The 20,538-nt window shown below is 37.2% G+C and overlaps 1 protein-coding gene across 4 annotated transcripts; it reads left to right on the top strand.

Annotated features, from left to right (window-relative positions):
- Positions 1-629: 629 nt before the first annotated feature.
- On the top strand, positions 630-19,437 carry LOC110033773 (uncharacterized transmembrane protein DDB_G0289901-like). Of its 4 annotated transcripts, none has more exons than XM_020737866.1 (4): positions 630-744; positions 4,666-4,684; positions 16,901-19,141; positions 19,290-19,437. In XM_020737866.1, exons 3-4 carry the CDS (start codon positions 17,268-17,270, stop codon positions 19,318-19,320), a joined length of 1,905 nt encoding a protein of 634 aa, XP_020593525.1. In that variant the 5' UTR covers positions 630-744; positions 4,666-4,684; positions 16,901-17,267; the 3' UTR covers positions 19,321-19,437. The 4 variants fall into 4 exon arrangements, with proteins under 4 accessions (XP_020593525.1, XP_020593524.1, XP_020593523.1 ...); XM_020737865.1 differs by lacking the exon at positions 4,666-4,684 and adding an exon at positions 851-949; XM_020737864.1 differs by lacking the exon at positions 4,666-4,684.
- Positions 19,438-20,538: the final 1,101 nt, after the last annotated feature.

Raw genomic sequence — 20,538 nt, 5'->3', positions numbered from 1 at the left:
TCTAAATACATTGCACCCTAATCATTAAGATGACATTAAAAAATATCACAAATATTTATATTTTATAAGTGAAATGAGTTATAATATTAAAGTGTTATAAATTTAAATATTAGACATGTAAATATATGAGAATTATATGATATGCCCAACCAATATGTACCACTTCATGAGGGAGATTTGCATATATGATACAACTCTCATGTAAGTACTTATCTAATATTTAAAATTTAGGCCATTTACATACACACCACTTAATTCTTATGTATTTACATATCTAACACCTATACTTTTATTTTTACATCAATACCACCAATATTTTCATATCACATTAAAAATATAATTTTTTTAACTTTTAAAGAGTGAAATACATATTTTCATACATAAATATGATCACATATAAAGAAGTTTTAATGATGGATTTGTAATTCCATAGGAATTGAGTATATAAATGTAAATTTTCTTATAATTACATATTTATATTTATATTGCTTTAATTGTATAAATCTTTAGAAATTTTTCATAAACAATGAATTTATTAAAAATTAAGATATTAAATAGGAAAATTTAAATATTTTAGCATTACATAAACTATAAAAATTTGAAAGAGGCAACCTTTACCCCTGGTGCCTTTCAGACTCCCCACAGTTCCCATTCCCTATTAATGTGGAAGGGAATACAGTAAAGCTTGCGCATCAGTTCTGATTCTCCGTTCAAACGTTGCTCGAAGATCGGAGGATGCTAACTGTTAGTTTCTGCGCCCGTTTTCGATCCCTGCTTCGTTTTCTTCTTCTTGTTCCCACTGTTCTTGCTGTGGATCTTCTATGGAGTCTTTTTTCGTTCTTTTTGTTAGGGTTTTATGAGGATTTTAGGGTTTATGCCATGAATGGAAGTCCGGATTCGTTTCTACTTAAAACCTGGTTACTTCTCAATGGTTTCTGCTGTGTTCAAGGTTGGTTCCATGCTCGCTATAATGCCAAAGATACAATGGCGTTAAATTTATTATTCTGGTTGATTTTTTTTTTTTTTTTTGGTGTTCTTAATGAGTGGTTTTCTTAGAAATACTTGCAATTGTGAAATGGTCGGGGCAGGAACGGTGCTCAGGTTTAAGGTTTTTAAGTTTTCTAGTCATGCAAACTCGTGGTTTAGGAAGCATTTGACAGTGCAGAGACCATTGTGTGTGTTTGATTCTTCAATTTGTTCGATAGAGACGTTTAGTGGCTTTCATTATCACATTTTTTGTGGCTGAAAATAATTGAAGTGAATCTTTCTTTTAGAAGCTCAGGGTTTTTTTCTATTATTTAATGGAGTCTATCAATAGCTCCAGAACATTTCAAAGTTAAAAATTGGTTTAGTTGATTTTAGTTAGTCCAAGCGCAGCTTGGAACTAAGCGTGTAAGTATATAACGCACATCGGCTATTTCATATACAATATCATTCAGTGTTGCGAATATTCTTTCTTTTTCAATATTTGATTTTTGAGTTGGTTGCACCGGTGAGTTATCAAGCATTCTGTTCCAATTGTTTTCAAGATTGTTGGTCCAAAGGATACCAAATGCGGCATGTTTGATCTGATTGTCATGAAACATACTTTTTTTTTTAAATGAAGTATGACATTTTATGCTCGGGCAAGAGCAGAAGTGACAATACAAAGAGTTGAATTAATGGTTTTATTGGGTTGGAGAAAGTTACACGGTGGAAACATATTGGTAGTTTTTACTTGCAACATTATTAGTGCTTGCACACTAAACTGTCAAACTGTTTTTTGTGAAGACATTTTATTAGAATATCCGTTGTTTGTTTGTTAGAAGGAACATACATCATGTAGATATCTCTTCGGTCAATTTTTTCTTAGTGAAGTGCTTGTCTATCTTTACGTGCTTTGTTTTATCATAAAAGACATGATTGTGGACGATGACGATGACAGACTTATATCACAGTACACATTTATTGGTGATGGACTATGAATTTTTGACTATTTGAGAATTCTTCTAATCCATAGTAACTTCACATATCCCATGAGCTACAGATCTGAATTCAGCTTCAGCGCTGCTTCTCGCCACGACACTTTGCTTCTTACTCCTCCATATTACTAAGTTTCCTCCTTGCAAAGTGCAGTACCCTGAGGTTGACCTTCTATCTGTAACACTCCCAGCTCAATCTGCATCTGTAAATGCTTCTACTTATAAGTGATTATTTTTCTTGAACAGTAGTCCTCTTCAGGGCGTTCCTTTCAGATACCTTAGGATCCAATAAACAACCTTCAAGTGATGAGTATTTAGAGAATGCATAAACTGACTTACCATGCCAACAACAAAGACTATATCAGGACGAATGTGTGACAAGTAGATTAGTCTTCCCACCAGTCTCTGATATTATTCTTTATTAACACCATCTATTTTATTTGTCACTTGTAACTTTTTATTGGTTTAATCGGGGTTTCAGCTGTTTTGCACCCAAGCTTTCTGGTTTCATTGAGTAAGTCGAGTACATACTTTCGCTAATTAATAAAAATACCCTCTTTCGATCTGACAAACTCAATACCGAGAAAGTACTTTACATCTTTCAGATTTTTAATCTCGAATTTTGTGACCAATTTTTTAATGTCTTAAATTCCCTAGCATCATCTCCTATAAGGATAATATCATCGACATAGACGATGAGTATTGTGAGTTTACCAGTTTTTGAATATTTGTAGAACATAGTATGATCAGCTTGACTCTGAGTGTATCCATACTTTGTAATCACCTTTCCAGACCTCTCAAACCAGACACGAGGAGATTGCTTGAGCCCATACAAGAATTTCTTCAATCTGCACACTTTGCCTTCTCCAAATTTCTTCTCAAATTCTGGTGGAAGATCCATGAATACCTCCTCTAATTCATCGTTTAGAAATGCGTTTTTAACGTCGAGCTGATGCAAGGGCCAGTTACGGTTTGCTGCTATGGACAGTAGAACACGAATATAATTGACCTTGGCTATCAGAGCGAATGTCTCTTGATAGTCAATTTCGTGAGTTTGAGTGAATCTTTTTGCTACTAATTTGGCTTTATATCTTTCAATGTTCCCATCAGCTTTGACTTTCGTAGTGAAGACCCATTTACACCCAAAAGTAGACTTGTCTCTTCGTAAAGAACCAATTTCCCAAGTTATATTTTTTAAAAGAGCATCAATCTCTTCATTTACTGCTATTCTTCAATTTGGATAACTAAGAGCTTCCTGTATTGTTCTGGGTTCAGACAAATTTGAAATTTTTTACAAAAAAGCTTGATGTTTGTGTGAGAGTTTTTTGAGGATAAGTATTTCGAAATGGGATATTTGGTAGTACAAGAACATGTTCATTTTCTTAAGGATATAGGAAGATCCAGATTCATAACCTCTAAATCTTGAGCTTCTGTTGGTGAAAAAGTAAGATCAGAATTGAAAATTACCTGTGTTTCTTGAGGACCATCATTCGGTTCTTCAGATTTGGAGAAAGCTAAAGATTCAATTTGAACATTTTTTCTTTTATGAAGCCTTTTCTTGGAATAAACCAAAGGTTATGCTGTTGTATTATGTGATATTTCTCTTCATGTATTAAATAAGATAATTTAAGGTGTCTCTTGATTAGAATTCTTCTGGGTTTTTTTTTACTTTCAACAATTATTTCTGGTTTTTTATTTTCACGGACTTCAGGTGTACTAGGTGTTAGAACAATTCTTGGTAATGGATTAGAAACTTGCCAAAAAGCATCTTCTCCATCTGTATTATACTCCCCCTGAAGTGTGTTTTTGTGAAAGAAGAGAATTTTTTCTATAAATATCACATCCATATTAATGTAAGTTTTTTTGGTGACAGGATTAAAGCATTTGTAACTCTTTTTGTTTGAAGCATATCCAAGAAAAATGCATTTTTTAAATTTTGGATCTAATTTTGATCGGAATTTATTCGGAATATGAACGAAACATGTGCATCCAAAGCTTTTTAAAGGAATATTTGAAGACATTTGTAGAATTAGAAAATTATTTTTCAGTTTGTTTAGAGGAGCTGTATATTGTAAAACTCGAGTTGGCATTCAGTTTATTAAATATGATGTTATCAAAACAGCATTCTCTCATAAATATTTAGAAACATTCATTGAAGACATAATAGTCCGAGCAACCTCAATTAAATGTCTATTATTTTTCTCAGCAATTTCATTTTGTTGTGAGGTGTCACGACAAGTAGATTGATGAATTATGTCTTTGTTTATTAAGAATTCCCCTAAACATTTATTAAAATATTTAGTTCCATTGTCAGATCTAAGGATGCATATTTTAGTTTCAAATTAAGTTTCAATCATATTGTAAAAAATTTTTAAAAAGTTTTTCAACTTCTGATTTTTGCTTATGAAATAAACCGAACATATTCTGGTGTGATCGTCAATAAATGTGATAAATTCCTTTTTTTAAGATAATGTTTTAACTTTTGAAGATCCTCAAACATCACTATGGATCATGAAAAAAGGTTTTGAAGGATAGTATGATTTTGGAGCAAAATTTATGCGATGACTTTTTGCCAAATAACATGTTTCACATTGAAGTAAAGTACAATTAACTCTTTTAAATAAATTAGGAAATAAGTGTCTTAAATAAGAAAAACTTGGATGACCTAGTCTAAGTTGTGATTTTATTATTTTTTCTAATGCAGGGTTCGAACTCAGACTGCTGTAAGCTTGAACCATTTTTTCACTAGCAATAGTCTCCTCAAAGTGGTAAAATCTTTTTATCTTTTTAGCTCTCCCAATCATCATCCCCGACTTCTGGTACTGAAAAACACAAGAAGATTCACAGAAAATTACACAGCAGTTAGAATCCGTTGAAAGTTTGCTGACGGATAGAATGTTACATTTGAGTTTTGGAACATGGAGTACAGATTTAAGACCTATACTCTTGAACAAGTTTATGTTTCCTTTTCCAGCAATGGAAGAGAAACTATCGTCAGCAATACGAACATTTTCATGACCAGGACATGGGATGTATGAATGAAATAAATAGTGTAAATTTGTCATATGATCAAAAGCTTCTGAATCAATATGTACCATCGAACAATTTGGAGTATCAGTTGCCAAACTGGAGTTTAGCAGATTCAGGAGTTGATCAATTTACTCTTTGCTAAATGGGTTGGTTTGTTCGGCAACAACATTTACAGTAGGTGGCTTGCGCTTGCTTCTTGGCTTCCAATCTGCAGGTTTATCGTTGAGGTACCAGCTGAGGTACCAGCAGGTTTCTTTATTTCTTTAGTATGTCGTGGTCTGTTGCAATGATCACACCATACCTGTGGTTTCTCTTCATCCTTCTATGAATATGGAACAATCTGCTTGTTGATATGAACCTCAGAATGGAATGTCGAGGTCTCAGGTATGCTGGTAGGAGTGGATTTCTTGTTGAGCATCACTCCTCTTCTAGTTTCTTCATGGCAGACTTCTGAGAAAGTTTCATGGCTTGAAGGCATGGGATTTCTCTCAATAATTCTGCCCTTAACCTTGTCAATCTCCTCATTAAGTTCAGCAAGAAATTTAAAAATTTTATTTGCATCAATAATGGTCTTATACTTACTAGCATCATCAGGACACTTCCACTCTTAATCATTAAAAGGTCAATGTCTTGCCATATTCTCTTGAAAGAATTAAAGAATTTTGTGACAGAATCATTACCTTGACGAATATCACTAAGTTTTAGGAAAAGTTCATAAACTTGAGATTGGTTACTCATATCTGAATACATTTGGGCCACATTCTCACAGAATTCTTTGGCAGTAGAATAACACATATAGTTTGCGTCTATCTCTTGTTCAATAGAGTTCACCACGATGTCATTATTATGAAATTTTTTGTATCTCAAATTGCGTGGGATGGATCTGTAGTGGCTGGTTCACGGACTTAACCTGTTAGGTAGCCTATCTTCCCTCTTCCTCTAATGTACATCTACACCAATCGTGACTAGCGTAAAAAATTATCACCATTGAGACAGATTGTGGTGATCTGGGATGGATGATTTTCAGTGGTTCTAGAGGAGGGTGGTGCGGACACAGATGATAGGGTGGAAGGCTGGATAGAGGTAGCTGAATCATTTGTATTTTCAGACATGATAGAAGGAAGAGATGGTTCAGCTTTGTAGGAGGTGGAAGAAGTCCCAGCGGCTACTCAGAAAGAAGCCTCGCCGGTGGCGGCCCCGCAGGTGGCGACCACAGGTTACGTAGGAAGCGGCTGCACATGAAATGACTGTGCAGGAAGATGTTTCAGCTGCTGCGCAAATTTTTTTTTTTTGGTCGTCTCCACTATTCCGCAATTCACAGGTGGCGACCACAGGTTACTTAGGAAGCGGCTGCACATGAAACGACTGTGCAGGAAGACGTTTCAGCTGCTGCGCAAATTTTTTTTTTTGGTCGTCTCCACTATTCCGCAATTCAAGCAAGCTTCGACAAGCAGCGGCGAAACAGAAAGCTTCGGCAGGCTAGGGTATTTTGGAATTTTTTTATTCCTGCTCTGATACCATGAAATTAGTGGAAAAAATATAAGAGGGTTTAATTTTATTGTTGTAAAGAGGGGTATAAATACCCATTACAGGACTCACGGGTAAGGAAAGCAATAAAAATAGAATGCAGTTGACAAGGAAATGAATAATAATAAATATAAAAGGCAAATAATCTCTTTAATTAAGGAGAAAAATAAATAGAGAATCCTAAGATCCCTCATACAATTTATAACTCTCTAAATATAGAGTTATAACAAATATGAAATATAATCATAATTATTTTCGAGATCTTTCAACACATGGACTAAATGATATATTAATCTTCCAAGATTATAATCAAATTGAGCATTTGAATCAGTTGAATCCAACAAAACACGTGAATTTCGACTTCTTTTAAGGCACACGAACACTAAAAAACACATTTTCGATCAAAGCAATCTCTGGGTTGTTCGATGAATTGTAATGGATATTGGTGGTATTTTTGGGAGATGTCACTCTCACAACTTTACTAAAGTATGCATGAGAAGGGAGTTGGGGGTTGGGGGCTGGTTTGGAGATTAGTGAATGATCAAGTTTGAAAAATCTTAGAGCTCCACCCGACCTTTATTGCCATGCCACCATTGGTTGAGCTTTGTTACCAGGCTACAATCGCTCGACATTTGCCACTCAAACATCACTGTTCGATTACTGCGGGACCATCGTCGTTAAACCCCCATCCATTGCAATTGAAACATTGTTGTTCATTATTGTGAAACCATTGCCATTGTCAAACTATGGTCGACCATTCATCAACGGCCATCTTCCCCAACTTGTATGCCACCATCGATTTGTTTCACATTCATTGTCGTCGATGTAATGTCACCCATCCACCACTTTTGAATCACCATCCACCATCCACCATCCACCATCCACCATCATTGAATTGTTTTTTACCCAAGTGCCTTCCTCAAATAACCATCGTCTGACCATGATTGTCGAGCCACCATTATTGTCAAGATGTTGCTTCCCATCTACAAATGCTCATCCATTCCCTTCAATTGATCATTGTTGTTTCCTATTGGACTGTTGTTGCTCCTTCATTGCAATTGAGCAATTCCTTGGAAGTGCCTTTGTTGGGTCACTTTTACCAGATTGTCATTGTTAGACCTCTGCCAACCGACCACCACCTCACATCCTTAATTGTGGCATTGTTGAATCTGTTAGACCACCGCTCTTAAATTTTTATCGCTCATCATTGATTTTTGGGCCGCTAGTACTCATCTACTACCATTAGATTTTTGTCAATGCTTGACTATCATCGTCAGGATGTCATTATTAGATCATTATCATTAGATTGTCATTGTTTGTCCACTGTCGTTGTCATACAACCACCACTTTTAAGCTTTGTGATGTTGTCACCCAATCATTGTCAGTATAATTTCGCTTTTTGTCTATTCTCATTAGTTGTCAGCATCAAATCGCCACTATTATTGAGCCATCATTAGCCAATTATTATCTTTGAATTATCACTCATACTCAACTGTGGTTGCCTGACCTCTGTTGCTAATTAGTCTCTCGGCTAAAGTTGCTCAACCGCAAATACCGGAGCAGAATTGTCAAATTTATGGACCCATTGTGGTTTTCCAATCGTTGTCATTTGTTTACAGTCTTTCGAGCATTGTTGCCTAACTATAGTCTCTCAACTCCTACGCCCATGTACCGACTCCTATGTTGCACGAATATGGAAATAAGCATACGACCATGAGATGACATGGAAACTTCTATTATTGAAAATATTAGGCACCAACATGCCATTATAATAAAATTTTTTATAAAGGTTTATTTGCTAGAAGGATAATCTGGATTGATAATAGGGATTGATAACAAAGCATTGAAAGTTTTGAAATGGTCTGTGGATTTTGACCCACAGACGGAATTACCAATCATTCTGGTTTGGATTCTCCTTCCTGGTCTGAAATTTCATTACTTTTCTTAAAAAGTGTTGTATTTTATTGCCTCAGCTTATGGTATTGACTCAGCTTATGGTAAGCCACTCAAGTCGGACATTCCTACTTTTAATCTTTCTCATCCATCTGAAGTTAGAGTACTTGTTGAAAGAGACATTACTTCTTCCGTTTCTGAGGAAATTTGGTTGGGCATATAATATCATGAATATTGGCAGAAAGTAGAGATTGAGTTTTTTCCGAAACAAAGTGCTCCCCTAAAGACAATGATTCCAACTCCTCCTGATCAGCTCAAATTTTTTGACACTATCAATCATCAAAATGATACACCTGAAGACGTCACTATTCCCACAAGTAATATATCAACCATTCAGTCTCCACACATTGATGTAGCTCTCCCCTCTTTGGATCCTCTTATCGTGAAGGCGAGGGAGATTCTTCAGACTCCGCCTGCCCTATAACCTATCACTAATATTACAGGTGAAAATACTCTGTTGCTTCACTATCGTCTCATATTGTCCAGACTGATGTCAATGCTACTCAGACTCAGGGGGATCATGATGTGCAACGTTCTACACCTGTCCGACCACCTTTGGACCAATCCATTGATCAATTGAGTCAATCATCGGATGAGGAAAGACAGGTCTACATATCCAGGCGGAAGAAGAAGAATGGAGACATACTTGAGCTTAGAAATCTGATGGATGATATTTTGGTTACTTCAGGTAATGGTACACACCTTATTAATTTGTTAGCTGGCTCTCTTCCGAGAAATAGAGGCAGAGGAAGAACTAAAATGGGACGTCCTTAACACCTTTGCGCCTGTTGGTGGATTTTTGGTTTTTTATCTTAATGTATCTTTGATTCTTTGAGTTTCGTGTGTGTTGTATTGTGTGAGTTTGGTCTTCTTTTAGATCATCTCATACAACTTATCTGTACCTTTTCTTCTTTAATATATTAGCCCTTGGGGTTTTTTTTAAAAAAAATATATATGTTAATTGCTTTAAAAAGTTTTTTTTTAATTTTAATTCACTTAAAAAGAGAAAACACATGTTAGATACACTTTTTTTAATATAATTTAAATCAACATGGGGCTGTGAACTGGGCGGGCGTGCATCCTTGTTCAACATTGTACGACTCCTTAATTTGAGGTGTCCATGCATTATAGACGGTCGCCCAACTTGTTGCCTAACTAGGTACCAAGATCATTAACAATAGATTGCAAGATCATTTATGACCCAATTATCGTCTTTTGATTAATATTGCTCATTTTTTGTGATTTGACTACCGTTGTCAATTACTATTGTCCAACCACATTCAACATTTTATTGTTGCTCGATCATTTTAGCCTAGTTGCAATCCTTAGCATAATGCTCAACTACTATCTAACCACCATCACCTTACCAATCATCACTGCTTTTCTATGGTTTGACCTTTGTCGCTTGACTACAGTCTACTGACTATGGTTGCTCTACCATAGTCCTTAACTACGACTGTCTGGCCTCTATTGTCTGACTATAAGTTTTCGATCATCGTTACCCAATTACAGTTACACAACCACAGTTGCCCGTCTACATTAGCCAGATCATAGTTGTCCGTCTACAATTTCTTAACCTTTGTCACTAGAATATGGTTGGCCATCTATTATTATTCAACCTCTGTCACTTAATTATGATTACTGGACAATTATCGTATGATTATAATTATTCAATCATTATCGCTCGCTGATGTCATTGATCGCCATTCCCTATGAAACCAATGTTTGTCATCAACAGTAAATGCAAATTGTTCATGCATGCCATCGCTTATAAGGTTGATACACGTCGTTGACTCGCACTTTCATCTCTAAGACTGATGCATGCCATCGATGCATGTTACTGCCTTTATGGTTGATGCACGCTCTTAATGCTCACCATCGCATGTAATGCCTATGGGCACTATAGATGCTCTTCATCACTTTTAAGGTTGATGCACACCATGCACCTCATTATTTATCAGGCCATTCACACTGTCAACACTAATGCTGATACCTGTATGCCTCGCCGCTAGGTGTGTCGATGCATTTAATCATTGATATGGCGGGAGCACGCCATCCACACTAAGATGATTGATCTCTTTACTTGTCCTTCTCGGAAAGAACAACTAAAAACACCACTAGCTATCTCTTAAGAACAACTGCAAAGTTTCTAGGCTACTCCAATTTTCATTCGGGAATCCATTTTAAATGATTCTTCTACCGCACCTCCCCTAATTGCGCAAATGGGCATCATTTGTAACCTATAACACATGCTAGTGGTTTGGAATTTAAACTAAGGTCGGTAGCACATCTCGCATCTCACGTATGAGTAAAAACGTTGAAGGTCTGTTGTGGATTGATGCAAATTTTTGTGGAAGGAAGACAAAATGTCCAAAAGAAAAAAAAAAAAAATCTAAATCACTGGATGGAAAATCGTATAAAACTTCAAATTTATTGAAATTGATTTCATTAAACCCATGCACAACCTGGATTCTTAAGCATAAACACGGTCCCTTCCAAATGCAATATTGTAGTTAGCATTTAGATTATGCGTTAATGTTTTTTTTTTTTTTCTCTTTCTAGTGATGGTTGCTCAGTGCTGTGCCCCCCTTGTTCCTTTCAATTGTCTTTAGGTATCTAGATACTTGTCCTTCACATCAGCACTGGTTTGATCTTCGAAGATTACCTATAGTGGCTTTTTTGATCTGATTATAATAATGCATGCTGCATTTTAGGTGAAGGATGGCTTAATTAACTCAGTGAAAATCAAAAATTGGCAATGTAATGTAGGAAAGTAATTTTTTTGTTGGGGTTGGAGAAACTGGCTTTAGGAGCATCATACCAGAAATGCTTTTGAGTGTTGTTAGTGAGCTTCAAGTATGCTCATTTTAATGAAGTGTTATTAAGCTGGAAGATATCTTTTGTGAGTGGTCCTGAATTGCAATTAGTCTAGAATATGCTGACAATAGTCTTTAATTTTTTCAGATTTTTGCGGTAGTTTCTTGAATTGTGGTAAACAGCTCTGATCATATGGTTCAAGACAGATGTGAATATTTCATTCTTCCTACCTTTGAGGGGTTTTTTTTCCTGGGAAAACTGCTTTAGCTTATTATAAGTTTCACATGGTCGTGGTATTTGACTTTAAAAAAAAAAGAAATACCACATTATTTAACATGATTGGATGTACTATTTCTAATTGTTTTTGCTTCACTGATATAGCTTTAATGCTTTCTTGTCATTATTAGATATGAAGTCTAATTCCCCCCCTCCGCCGCTATGACCTTAGTTCTAGTTATGCATAGAGTGGTCTTGCAGGAAGGCGTGTGCGATCCCCTCTACGATGGCGCAGGATTCAGCTTAGATCGGTCCAGGAGGGCCGGTCGACACTTCCTCTTTGTGGATTTCCCTCCAATTTGGAGCAAAGCCCATTTCTCTTTACCTTAAGACTATATATTTGTGGATTTTCAGCTTAGATTCTTACCCTCTCCCTTTGCTGCCCCTTACTTTCTTAGCTCTTCACTTCACTGTCACTGCTATCCTAGGCCTTCTCCTTTAGTTTCAATTTAATTCCAACCCCTCTTTTTGCTGTCCCAACAACTCACTACCACCACTTTCTGATCACCTAGTCGATCTCTACTACCCCACAGATCGAGTTCTAGTATGTATTTGTGTCGTGTTTGTTGTAATTTCTCTTTAAAGCATGTTCAATTATAACCACCAATTTGCTTTTAACAATAATAATCAATTTTCCTGTGTGGCTTGGGTTAACTCCGATATCATGTGGTATCAAAATTAGCCTAACATCATTCATATCTTAGGATTTTGTAGCATCCGCTATATCTAAATTTATCTCCACACCCTCCAATTTTTTTCCCTGCACTACATCATCATACACCTTCCACCTATCCACACCCAAACCCAAACCCTAATCATGCCTTCGATGAGATAAGTGTCAGATGCCAATCAAGAGTTACCATGTAGGAGATACAATGATAACTCTGCATAGTACTGCAACGACTTGATAAAATTTGAGAATAAGACCATTCAAAGGGGTCACACAAATCCTATTAGATCACCAAGATGAAGAACTACTATCCTAAATATTTGACATGAAATATTGGTGAAGCTAAAAATTTGAAATAAATGTAAATTTGCCATATTTCAAGTGCAACATGGATTCAGACAAGGTCATCGAGTGACTGGATTTAGGAATGTGTTTTTGAGTGTCAAGATGTCTCACCAGACAAAACGGTGAAACTAGCCTCCAGCAAGTTAAGGAAAAGTACATCTCAATGGTGGGCGAATTTGAAGGTTCTTCGACAGTGGGAAGTGAATGGTTAAATTACTATCTGGATTAAGTTCAAATGTGAGTTGTAGTACAAGTTACTACCATCTTAATATAAATAAGATGTTCAAACCCTAGCTTCAAAAGTGGAGAGATCGACAGGCAAGCACCAAATCTTACATGCAAGGTTCAACTCCAGGATTTTATAGCCTGAGTATACCTAGGGGAACATTCACGTCAATCCCGTCTGAGGAGGCACTAGTATAGAGTGGAGAATAGAGGGCATCAATCCGTATTTCCAAATTCATCCCAACTAAGAAGTGTTTAAGTGTCATGCATTTGGGTAAATTGATGCAGATTGCTCAACCAGGAGATGATATATTACATTAACCAGGGAGTTGTTGAAGAAAGGGGTAATAAGATTGTAGACACTGAAGAAGGTAATGACACAAAGGAGAATGATCAGATTCGAACTGATGAGAGAGAAAAACATCTAGTTCAAGTTGAGGACCTAAGAGTGACTTCAATAGAATTCACATTGGTGATCCAAAACTGTCCTAAATTCGAGGAACGAAAGCCAGACACCATGCAATCCCAAATAAGAGAAATTCAGACTTTTCAGTTGGGTTTTAAATATGTTCAACAGTGTACTGATGGAGAGATGATATCATGTATGATGGATGAACCCCAACTTTGGAAGTTGTTGTAGGATCTTGGTCGGCAAGAAAATTCTTCAATGAGATTTAGGACCCACTAAAGAAGAAGAAGCCTCTGCGGGAGCTACCAGGAATCCCCTCCCAACCTTTACTTATGTTACAATGTGCGGGCATAAAGAGTCGCGGGAGCCCTTTCCCATGATTCTATCGTCTGGACCAAACCAATCTAGACCCTGGAGGGCCGACCAACTCACCCACGTGGGTTTGGCAACTCAGTTCCATAACGGGATCCAATCCTAATCATATAGGGTTTATTGATGTGATTCTTTTATTTAAAGTTTGTAGTTTTGGCATATATTTGTGTTCAGGACAACCGTTGACTATTAGTGTTCCATTTCTAGTATTGTATCCAAAAGCGAGAAGGTGATCCAGCTGTGACTCGTCTGAGATGGTAACTCTAACTGTAGCTCGATCCCACGAGGATGTTTATCCATAACCAACTACTTTGAAACCTTTCCAATTCCCTCGCTGCCACCCTCCCCTTTGCTGTCTCACAGTCCATCGTCACTGCCCCTCGCTGCTCGAGCCCTCCACTTCGCTGCCCCTCGCTGTCTCAGCCCTCCACTTCGCTGCCCCTCGCTGTCTCAGCCCTCCACTTCACTGCCGCTGCTATCCTAGGCCTTTTGTTTCATTTCCAATGCGATTCCAATCCCTCCTTTTGCTGTTCCAAAACCCACAGCCCATTTCAACATTATACTACAACTCCCCGACCATCTAGCCGTTCTGCACCACCCCATGGATCGAGCTCTAGCATGTGTTTGTTGTAATTGTCCTTTCAAGCATGTTTGGTTGTAACTACCTATTTACTTTTAGCAATAATATTTATTTTTTTTGTTGTTGTTTTGGTTGACTCTGATATTATATTTACAAGTATTTTTCATACCTCTTAATGTCATCCACCTCGCATCTACATGTTCATCACCCACCACCTCTAAACACCATAGAAGGAGATAGTTTTGTGCTGCTGATATGCACCTCTTATTCTTCACTTTTAATTCAGGCGTACAGGTGACGTTGAAGAGGTCAGAGGTTAGCAATTAGCTTGGCTGGTGCATGTATTTGCATTTCTTTGTTCTACCGTTGTCAAGGAGAATTAAAAAATTGAGGGTGGCTGTCTAAAGCCAAGGCCTTAAGAAAAATTAGTAATTGTCATGGTAGTTCATGATTGAAAAGGTAGTTCAACATAGGATCAGAATTTTCTCTATCGTCAACATGCATTTTTGGTGAAGGAATTTTGCTCACATTTAGAGAAAGAAGTAGATGGTGTGGAGGGGTGGTTAATTGTGAGATAAAAATGAGAAAATTTTGGTTGAGAAAATAATTTTATCATGTATTTTTTTATGAACTAGTGAATATTTTCCTCTCTGTCTGGATATGGGTGCAAATAGATCATCAACATAGCATTAAAGAATTGAAGGTGGCTGTCTAAAGCCCAGGGCCATAAGAAAAATTAGTAATTGTCATGGCAGCTAATGATTGAAAATTTATTTCAACATTGGGTCGGAATTTCCTCTATCGTCATCATACATAAAAAAAACTAAGCCAAGTGTTGCCGAGATGGGAATGATTAGGTGGAGTGGCTTTACACTTAGAGACAAATTGGGAAATGAATATATCCGTGCTAGGGTTGGTGTAGCTCCAGTGAGTGGAGGACAAAATTAACAAAATTAGAGAGAGTTGTCTTAGATGGTTGGGTCATATTAATCGTCGACCATCTGATGATTCAATTAGGAGAGTAGATGTTTTAGATTTGACTTATTTTAAGAAAGGCAGAGGTAGACCTAGAAAGACTTAGGCATATTGATTGTATAAATATAAAAAATGATCTTAATTTATTAGAAGTAAATGAAAGTATGACAATTGGACGCAATGGAATAAATGGCGTGGAGGAATTTTGTTGTTGTTTTTGTTGTCAACATGCATTGGTGGAGGAATTTTGCTCACATTTAGACAAAGAAATAAATGGCGTGGAGGAGATTATTAGTGAGATAAAAATGAGAAAATAGTTTTGTCATATATTTTTCTATGGACCCGCAAATATTTTCCTCTCTAACTGGGTATGGGTGTAAATCGATCTCATCAAATAATATAAATTCATTTAATTTTTTTCTAGTGTTCTCTTTTTAGTTTTTTTATATCTTTGATTATGTTACGTCATTGCTTTCAGACAGATATTGTTATCCAATATGTTTTAGAGTTGGGCTAGCGTAGGAGTCTAAGGATATGTTTAGGATATTGTGTTCCGTCAAGTTCATGAGTAGCATATGGTTTAAGATAGGATTGGCCTAAAAGATCACCTGTGGAGGAAAAATTGTTCTAAATTTTTCGTTGGGGCTGGGATTCATCTTAGGATGCTAGCAGTTGCAGATGCATAGTTTACCCCACCAAGTTATTTTGTTCCGTCAAGTCCAAGATTTGCATATGGTTTAAGATAGGATAGGCCTAAAAGATCACCTGTGGAGGAAAAATTATTCTAAATTTTTCATATCTGATGGACTGACAATTTTTGTACAACATCGAAATTTTCCATTTCTACTGACATAATATTTTAGTGCTTCTAATTATAATATTATCAAAAAAATTTTAATTAATTTGTTATTTTGGATGTATCATGCATTAAAATGTGTAAATCTGATATATATACTTTAAAATTTGAGTACTAATTTAAAATGAATGAATATTTTATTGGTATCCAAATAAATCCCATATATCCTTCGACTGAAAAATTACTTGTTTTAAAACAAAATATGACTTTTTTTTAATATCATTTTTTGGTAATCATGCTGGTAATATAATTTCTCATTATTAGTAAGCTGAAGAACACTTGATTTTCCTTGAGTCTTCAACTAGTTTTGAATATATCAGGTCTTCTACAAAGATAAATATAATTTTCCATTTAGTTTCAATTTTTCTAAATGTTTGTCTCTGTTCTAAAATGTTCTTTACATTTCAGTATACCTTGCATTTAATGCATATAATGTAACATCAAAGGAAGTGAATCACCGTAGATGAAACATAACAAGTTCCAAGCATAAAAAACAAAGCCATAGTCCTGAACATTCATCTGCAATTTTTAATTTGTAGTTTGATTCTTCATTTTTAACGTCATTATTTATTTATTTATTTTCTGTGTGCTGTATTTCACATGATAACTTAGTGTGTTCTTTGAACTTTTAGATCTAAAGAGAAGTCCATGTTGAGCATGTTGTCATACATGACAGTTTGATAAAGATATCGTGAAATCAGAAAAGCAGGAAAGGCTTATCACTTTAAAACTTAAAACTTAAAAACTCACGTATCCAATTTTTAAGACGTGTTAATAACTAGTTTTATTGGCATCTCAATTTGTATAAAGGAAGCAAATTATGAAAATAATGCAGGAATTGTGGTTATGGTTTTTTAACCAATCAAGTCATTTACTAATGTGGATTGGCTTGTAATTCTTACAGGGCTCAAGCGACAAAGCTCTTTGTTGATATAGTACCTTAAATATATGCTCAAGAGTTCAAGTCCGGAGCCTTCTTCTGTAGGTTCTAGTCCAAAAAGAACCGATGAATGAATGGAAGTGATGTGAAGGGATGCATGCCAAAAGTTTGTCGCAATGACGATAGCTTTAACTCTTCCTCGTCACACATAAATGGTAGCAACAAGTCTGTGATTTGGGCTCAAAAGGTGGATGATGATGCTTAAGGGGAGGCTGCTGGATAGTCTAGCTGGGAAACAAATAGCAAAGCACAAAGGGTAACTGTGGAAGGTAGTAATGCCATTCGTAATGATGGACTTGATGGATGGAGGCAATCCATCCCAAAGATTTGCATGATGGAGAAAGGCAGTTCGAGCAAGTCAGCATGCTGGTGTGGCCCGGGTGATGGCAATATAAAGCGAGAAAGTGGTGGATGGTCTAGATGGCCTGCATCTACTTCTAAGACAACCACCCGACAATCAAATCAATCTGAAGGCAGGACTGCATTGGACGATGAATCTACCATGGCATGCAAAAGAGGTTGGAATAAGGGTCGGGATGGAAGGGAAAAATGGGAAATTGGTGGTAATGGCTTTGATCATAATGGTTGTGATGGAAGGAGGCGATCCCTCTCTAACAATCACTCTGTCGATAAAGGTTGTATGAGCAAGTCTGCATCTTGGGACCGTGGAAAACATGAGAACGTTAAGAGAGAGAATGATGGATGGCATAGATGGCCTGGAGCTATGTCTAAGGCCACTAAACATTACGCTGGCCATCAAAACAGAAAAGATTGCTGGAATGAATCTGAGACATGGACCACATCAGAAAACATCTCTACCGTGGCATGCAAAAGAGGTTGGAATGAGTCTGGGAATGGAAAGCAAAAGAGGGAAAATGGTGGTGATGCCTTTTATGATGATAATAGTGATGGATGGAGGCAATCAGGCGCCAACATACACGTAGTGGAGAAAGGCAGATTGAGCAAATCTGCATCGTGGGATCTAGCACAAGATGAGAATGCAAATGGAGAGAATGATGGATGGCCTGGATGGCCTGGGGTTATGTCTAAGACAATTCAGCAATGTGGATGGATCACTGAAGATGGATGTACCATGGCAGGCGCAAGAGGTTGGAATGTATCTGGAGATGAAAAAGGAAGGAGAGAAACTGCTGATGGGGGTGATACCTTTGATCATGATGGTCGTGATGGATCGAGGCCATGCAGCTCTAACATTCACACAGTGGATAAGCGCAGTTTGAGCAAATCTTCCTGGGACCTTGCAACTAATAAGATCAAGAATGATGAATTCCCTAGATGGCCAGGTGCTTTATCTAAGACAACCGGACAAATTCCAAGCCATCAAAATCAAAAACTTGGCTGGCAATCTCAAGGATGGACCCAAGCAGATCATGGTGACTCACAGAAGGAATCTGGTGAAAGGAACTCAGCTTTTGTTCAAACTGATGATTCATGGATGCAGCGTGGCTCATCAATGTCTACAAAATGTGATTGGAACGCATCTAAAAGCTGGAATGCATTGAATGGTGATAATCTTGACAGAGAACAGAGAAAATGGGATCCTGGTTTAGATCGATCTGGTGGTGATCCATGTAAGCAGATCCGTCCCGCTGAACCACCTAAAGCAAATAGGAGGAAATTTGGAAGTGGGGCTTTTGCTCAAGGTGAAGATTCCATTAGAATGAAATCAAAATGGAGTGATGGTTCTGGTTTTAGTGATCCTAATGGATCGAAGCAACACAGATTGAGATGGGCTGCATCTATGATGCCTGCCACAGGCGAGCAATGTCCCAGCAATCAAAATGGACCTGGATGGAAGCAGTCTTGGGGAGGGATTGCATCAGAAGATGGCATTTCACTGAAGCAGAATAATGGCAGGAATACAGATCTTGATCGAAGTGATGATTCGTGGATGAAGCATAGACCTATGATGTTGCCAAAATGTGATTGGAAAAAATTTTCAGGTTGGAACAAACCAGGGGGTAATGATTTCGATGCAGATCACAGGTCATGGGGTCCAGATTTAGATCAAGCTGCTCGAGATCCATGGGAGCAGCAGCTTAGGCCCACCGAAGTACCCAAATTTGATTATTCCATTAGAGAAAAAAACAAATTGAGTGGGGCGCCTGATTTTGATGATGCCGATGCACTGAACCAGAACATGCACACATTTTTGCCAAGCATTGGCGGCAAAAGGCCACTCAGGTTTATTTCTTCTGGCACATTTCAAAAATATTATGAGCATAACAAATTTTCCTAATTCTGCATTTTTATTGTTCCTGTTGAGATTATGTTTCTCTTTCATTGTTTGAGAAAATAAACTCATGTTTTTTTTTTTTTTTAACGGGAGCAGAAACAAAAATCCTTCCTTGCCATCCCTGTGAGCAGGAACATTATCAGTCAGATGATACATATAAAAAAGAAGCAGATGTTTCTGCATATTATGGAGAATCTCCATCAGCAAGAAGGAAAATAACTAATCTAGCCATTGGTGGTGATGCTTTTCCAAATCATCCTGACAGGGATACAGATGAATTTTGGGACAGCCAAAAAGCTCGATACCTCAGACATGACAGGTGGATAAATTTCAAAGATCCATGGAAACATGGAGATCATCTAGAAGATATAGTTTCTCTTAGAGATAGGAGTCACAACGATGGAGCAAAACAAACTAAGTTGTTTCAAAAGGAACCATCTTCTGATGGATTTCCTAGAGAAAAATGCAGCCATCTAGATGTCCAACTTTCTGATGATAAATGGGATCAGAAGGATATTGGCAAGTCATTATCACGATGGAACATTCAGAAGGTTTCAAAGACTAATGTGGACAATTCACCTATTCAGCCTCATTTAAGGAGAGATGATGAAGGCTTTAGAGACGGCGCTATCACATCCACAGCCGCTGCTACAACTCTTGAGCAGAATGCCGATCATAATGTAATGAACTCTCCTCACGCTTTGAAAACGAGTTCAGACAAACTCGCGTTAGCAGTAGCCTCTCATTTTGTAAAACTGGAGGCTAACAGGACTGGCCAAATTTCTGATTTCTCCAGGAACTCTACTGAAACAATGAATTGCCCAAACAGTAGAAGCTTGAATACTAATCTATCTGAACCTGTGAGCGTTGGAGCTAATCGGGGGAGTAATGGTGGCAAGTATGAGAAAGAGGAAGTAGGAGCTAATGAGGAGGAATTGAAGGGCAGCAGCATAGATGATAAAGGAATTCGAAGGTTCAAATTTGCTTTAGCAGAGTTTGTGAAGGAGATAATAAAGCCAGTTTGGAAAGAAGGTCGTTTGAGTAAGGAAGCTCATAAGGCTGTGGTGAAGAGCGTGGTGGACAAAGTTGTTGCTGTTCTGGGCGCTAATATTCCTCGAACTCCAGAAAGAATTGATCATTATTTCTCTTACGAGAAGGACAAGCTCCACAAACTTGTGCAGGTGAATATTTTAACCAATTTCTTTGCGGGGCATTTTTTTACACGGAGCGCTATTTATGTACAGAGTACGCACACAGTTCTGCATGCGTACTTCCCAAATAATCTTTCAATAACTCAGTTATTGGGGGTTATTGAGAGGTTATTGGAGTATAACCCTCCAATAAC

The sequence above is a fragment of the Phalaenopsis equestris genome, unplaced genomic scaffold (assembly GCF_001263595.1).
Source record: "Phalaenopsis equestris unplaced genomic scaffold, ASM126359v1 Scaffold001282, whole genome shotgun sequence".
Taxonomy (NCBI): Eukaryota; Viridiplantae; Streptophyta; class Magnoliopsida; order Asparagales; family Orchidaceae; genus Phalaenopsis; species Phalaenopsis equestris.
The sequence above is the reverse complement of the archived record's forward strand: the minus strand, read 5'-3'. Positions and strand labels throughout refer to the sequence as shown.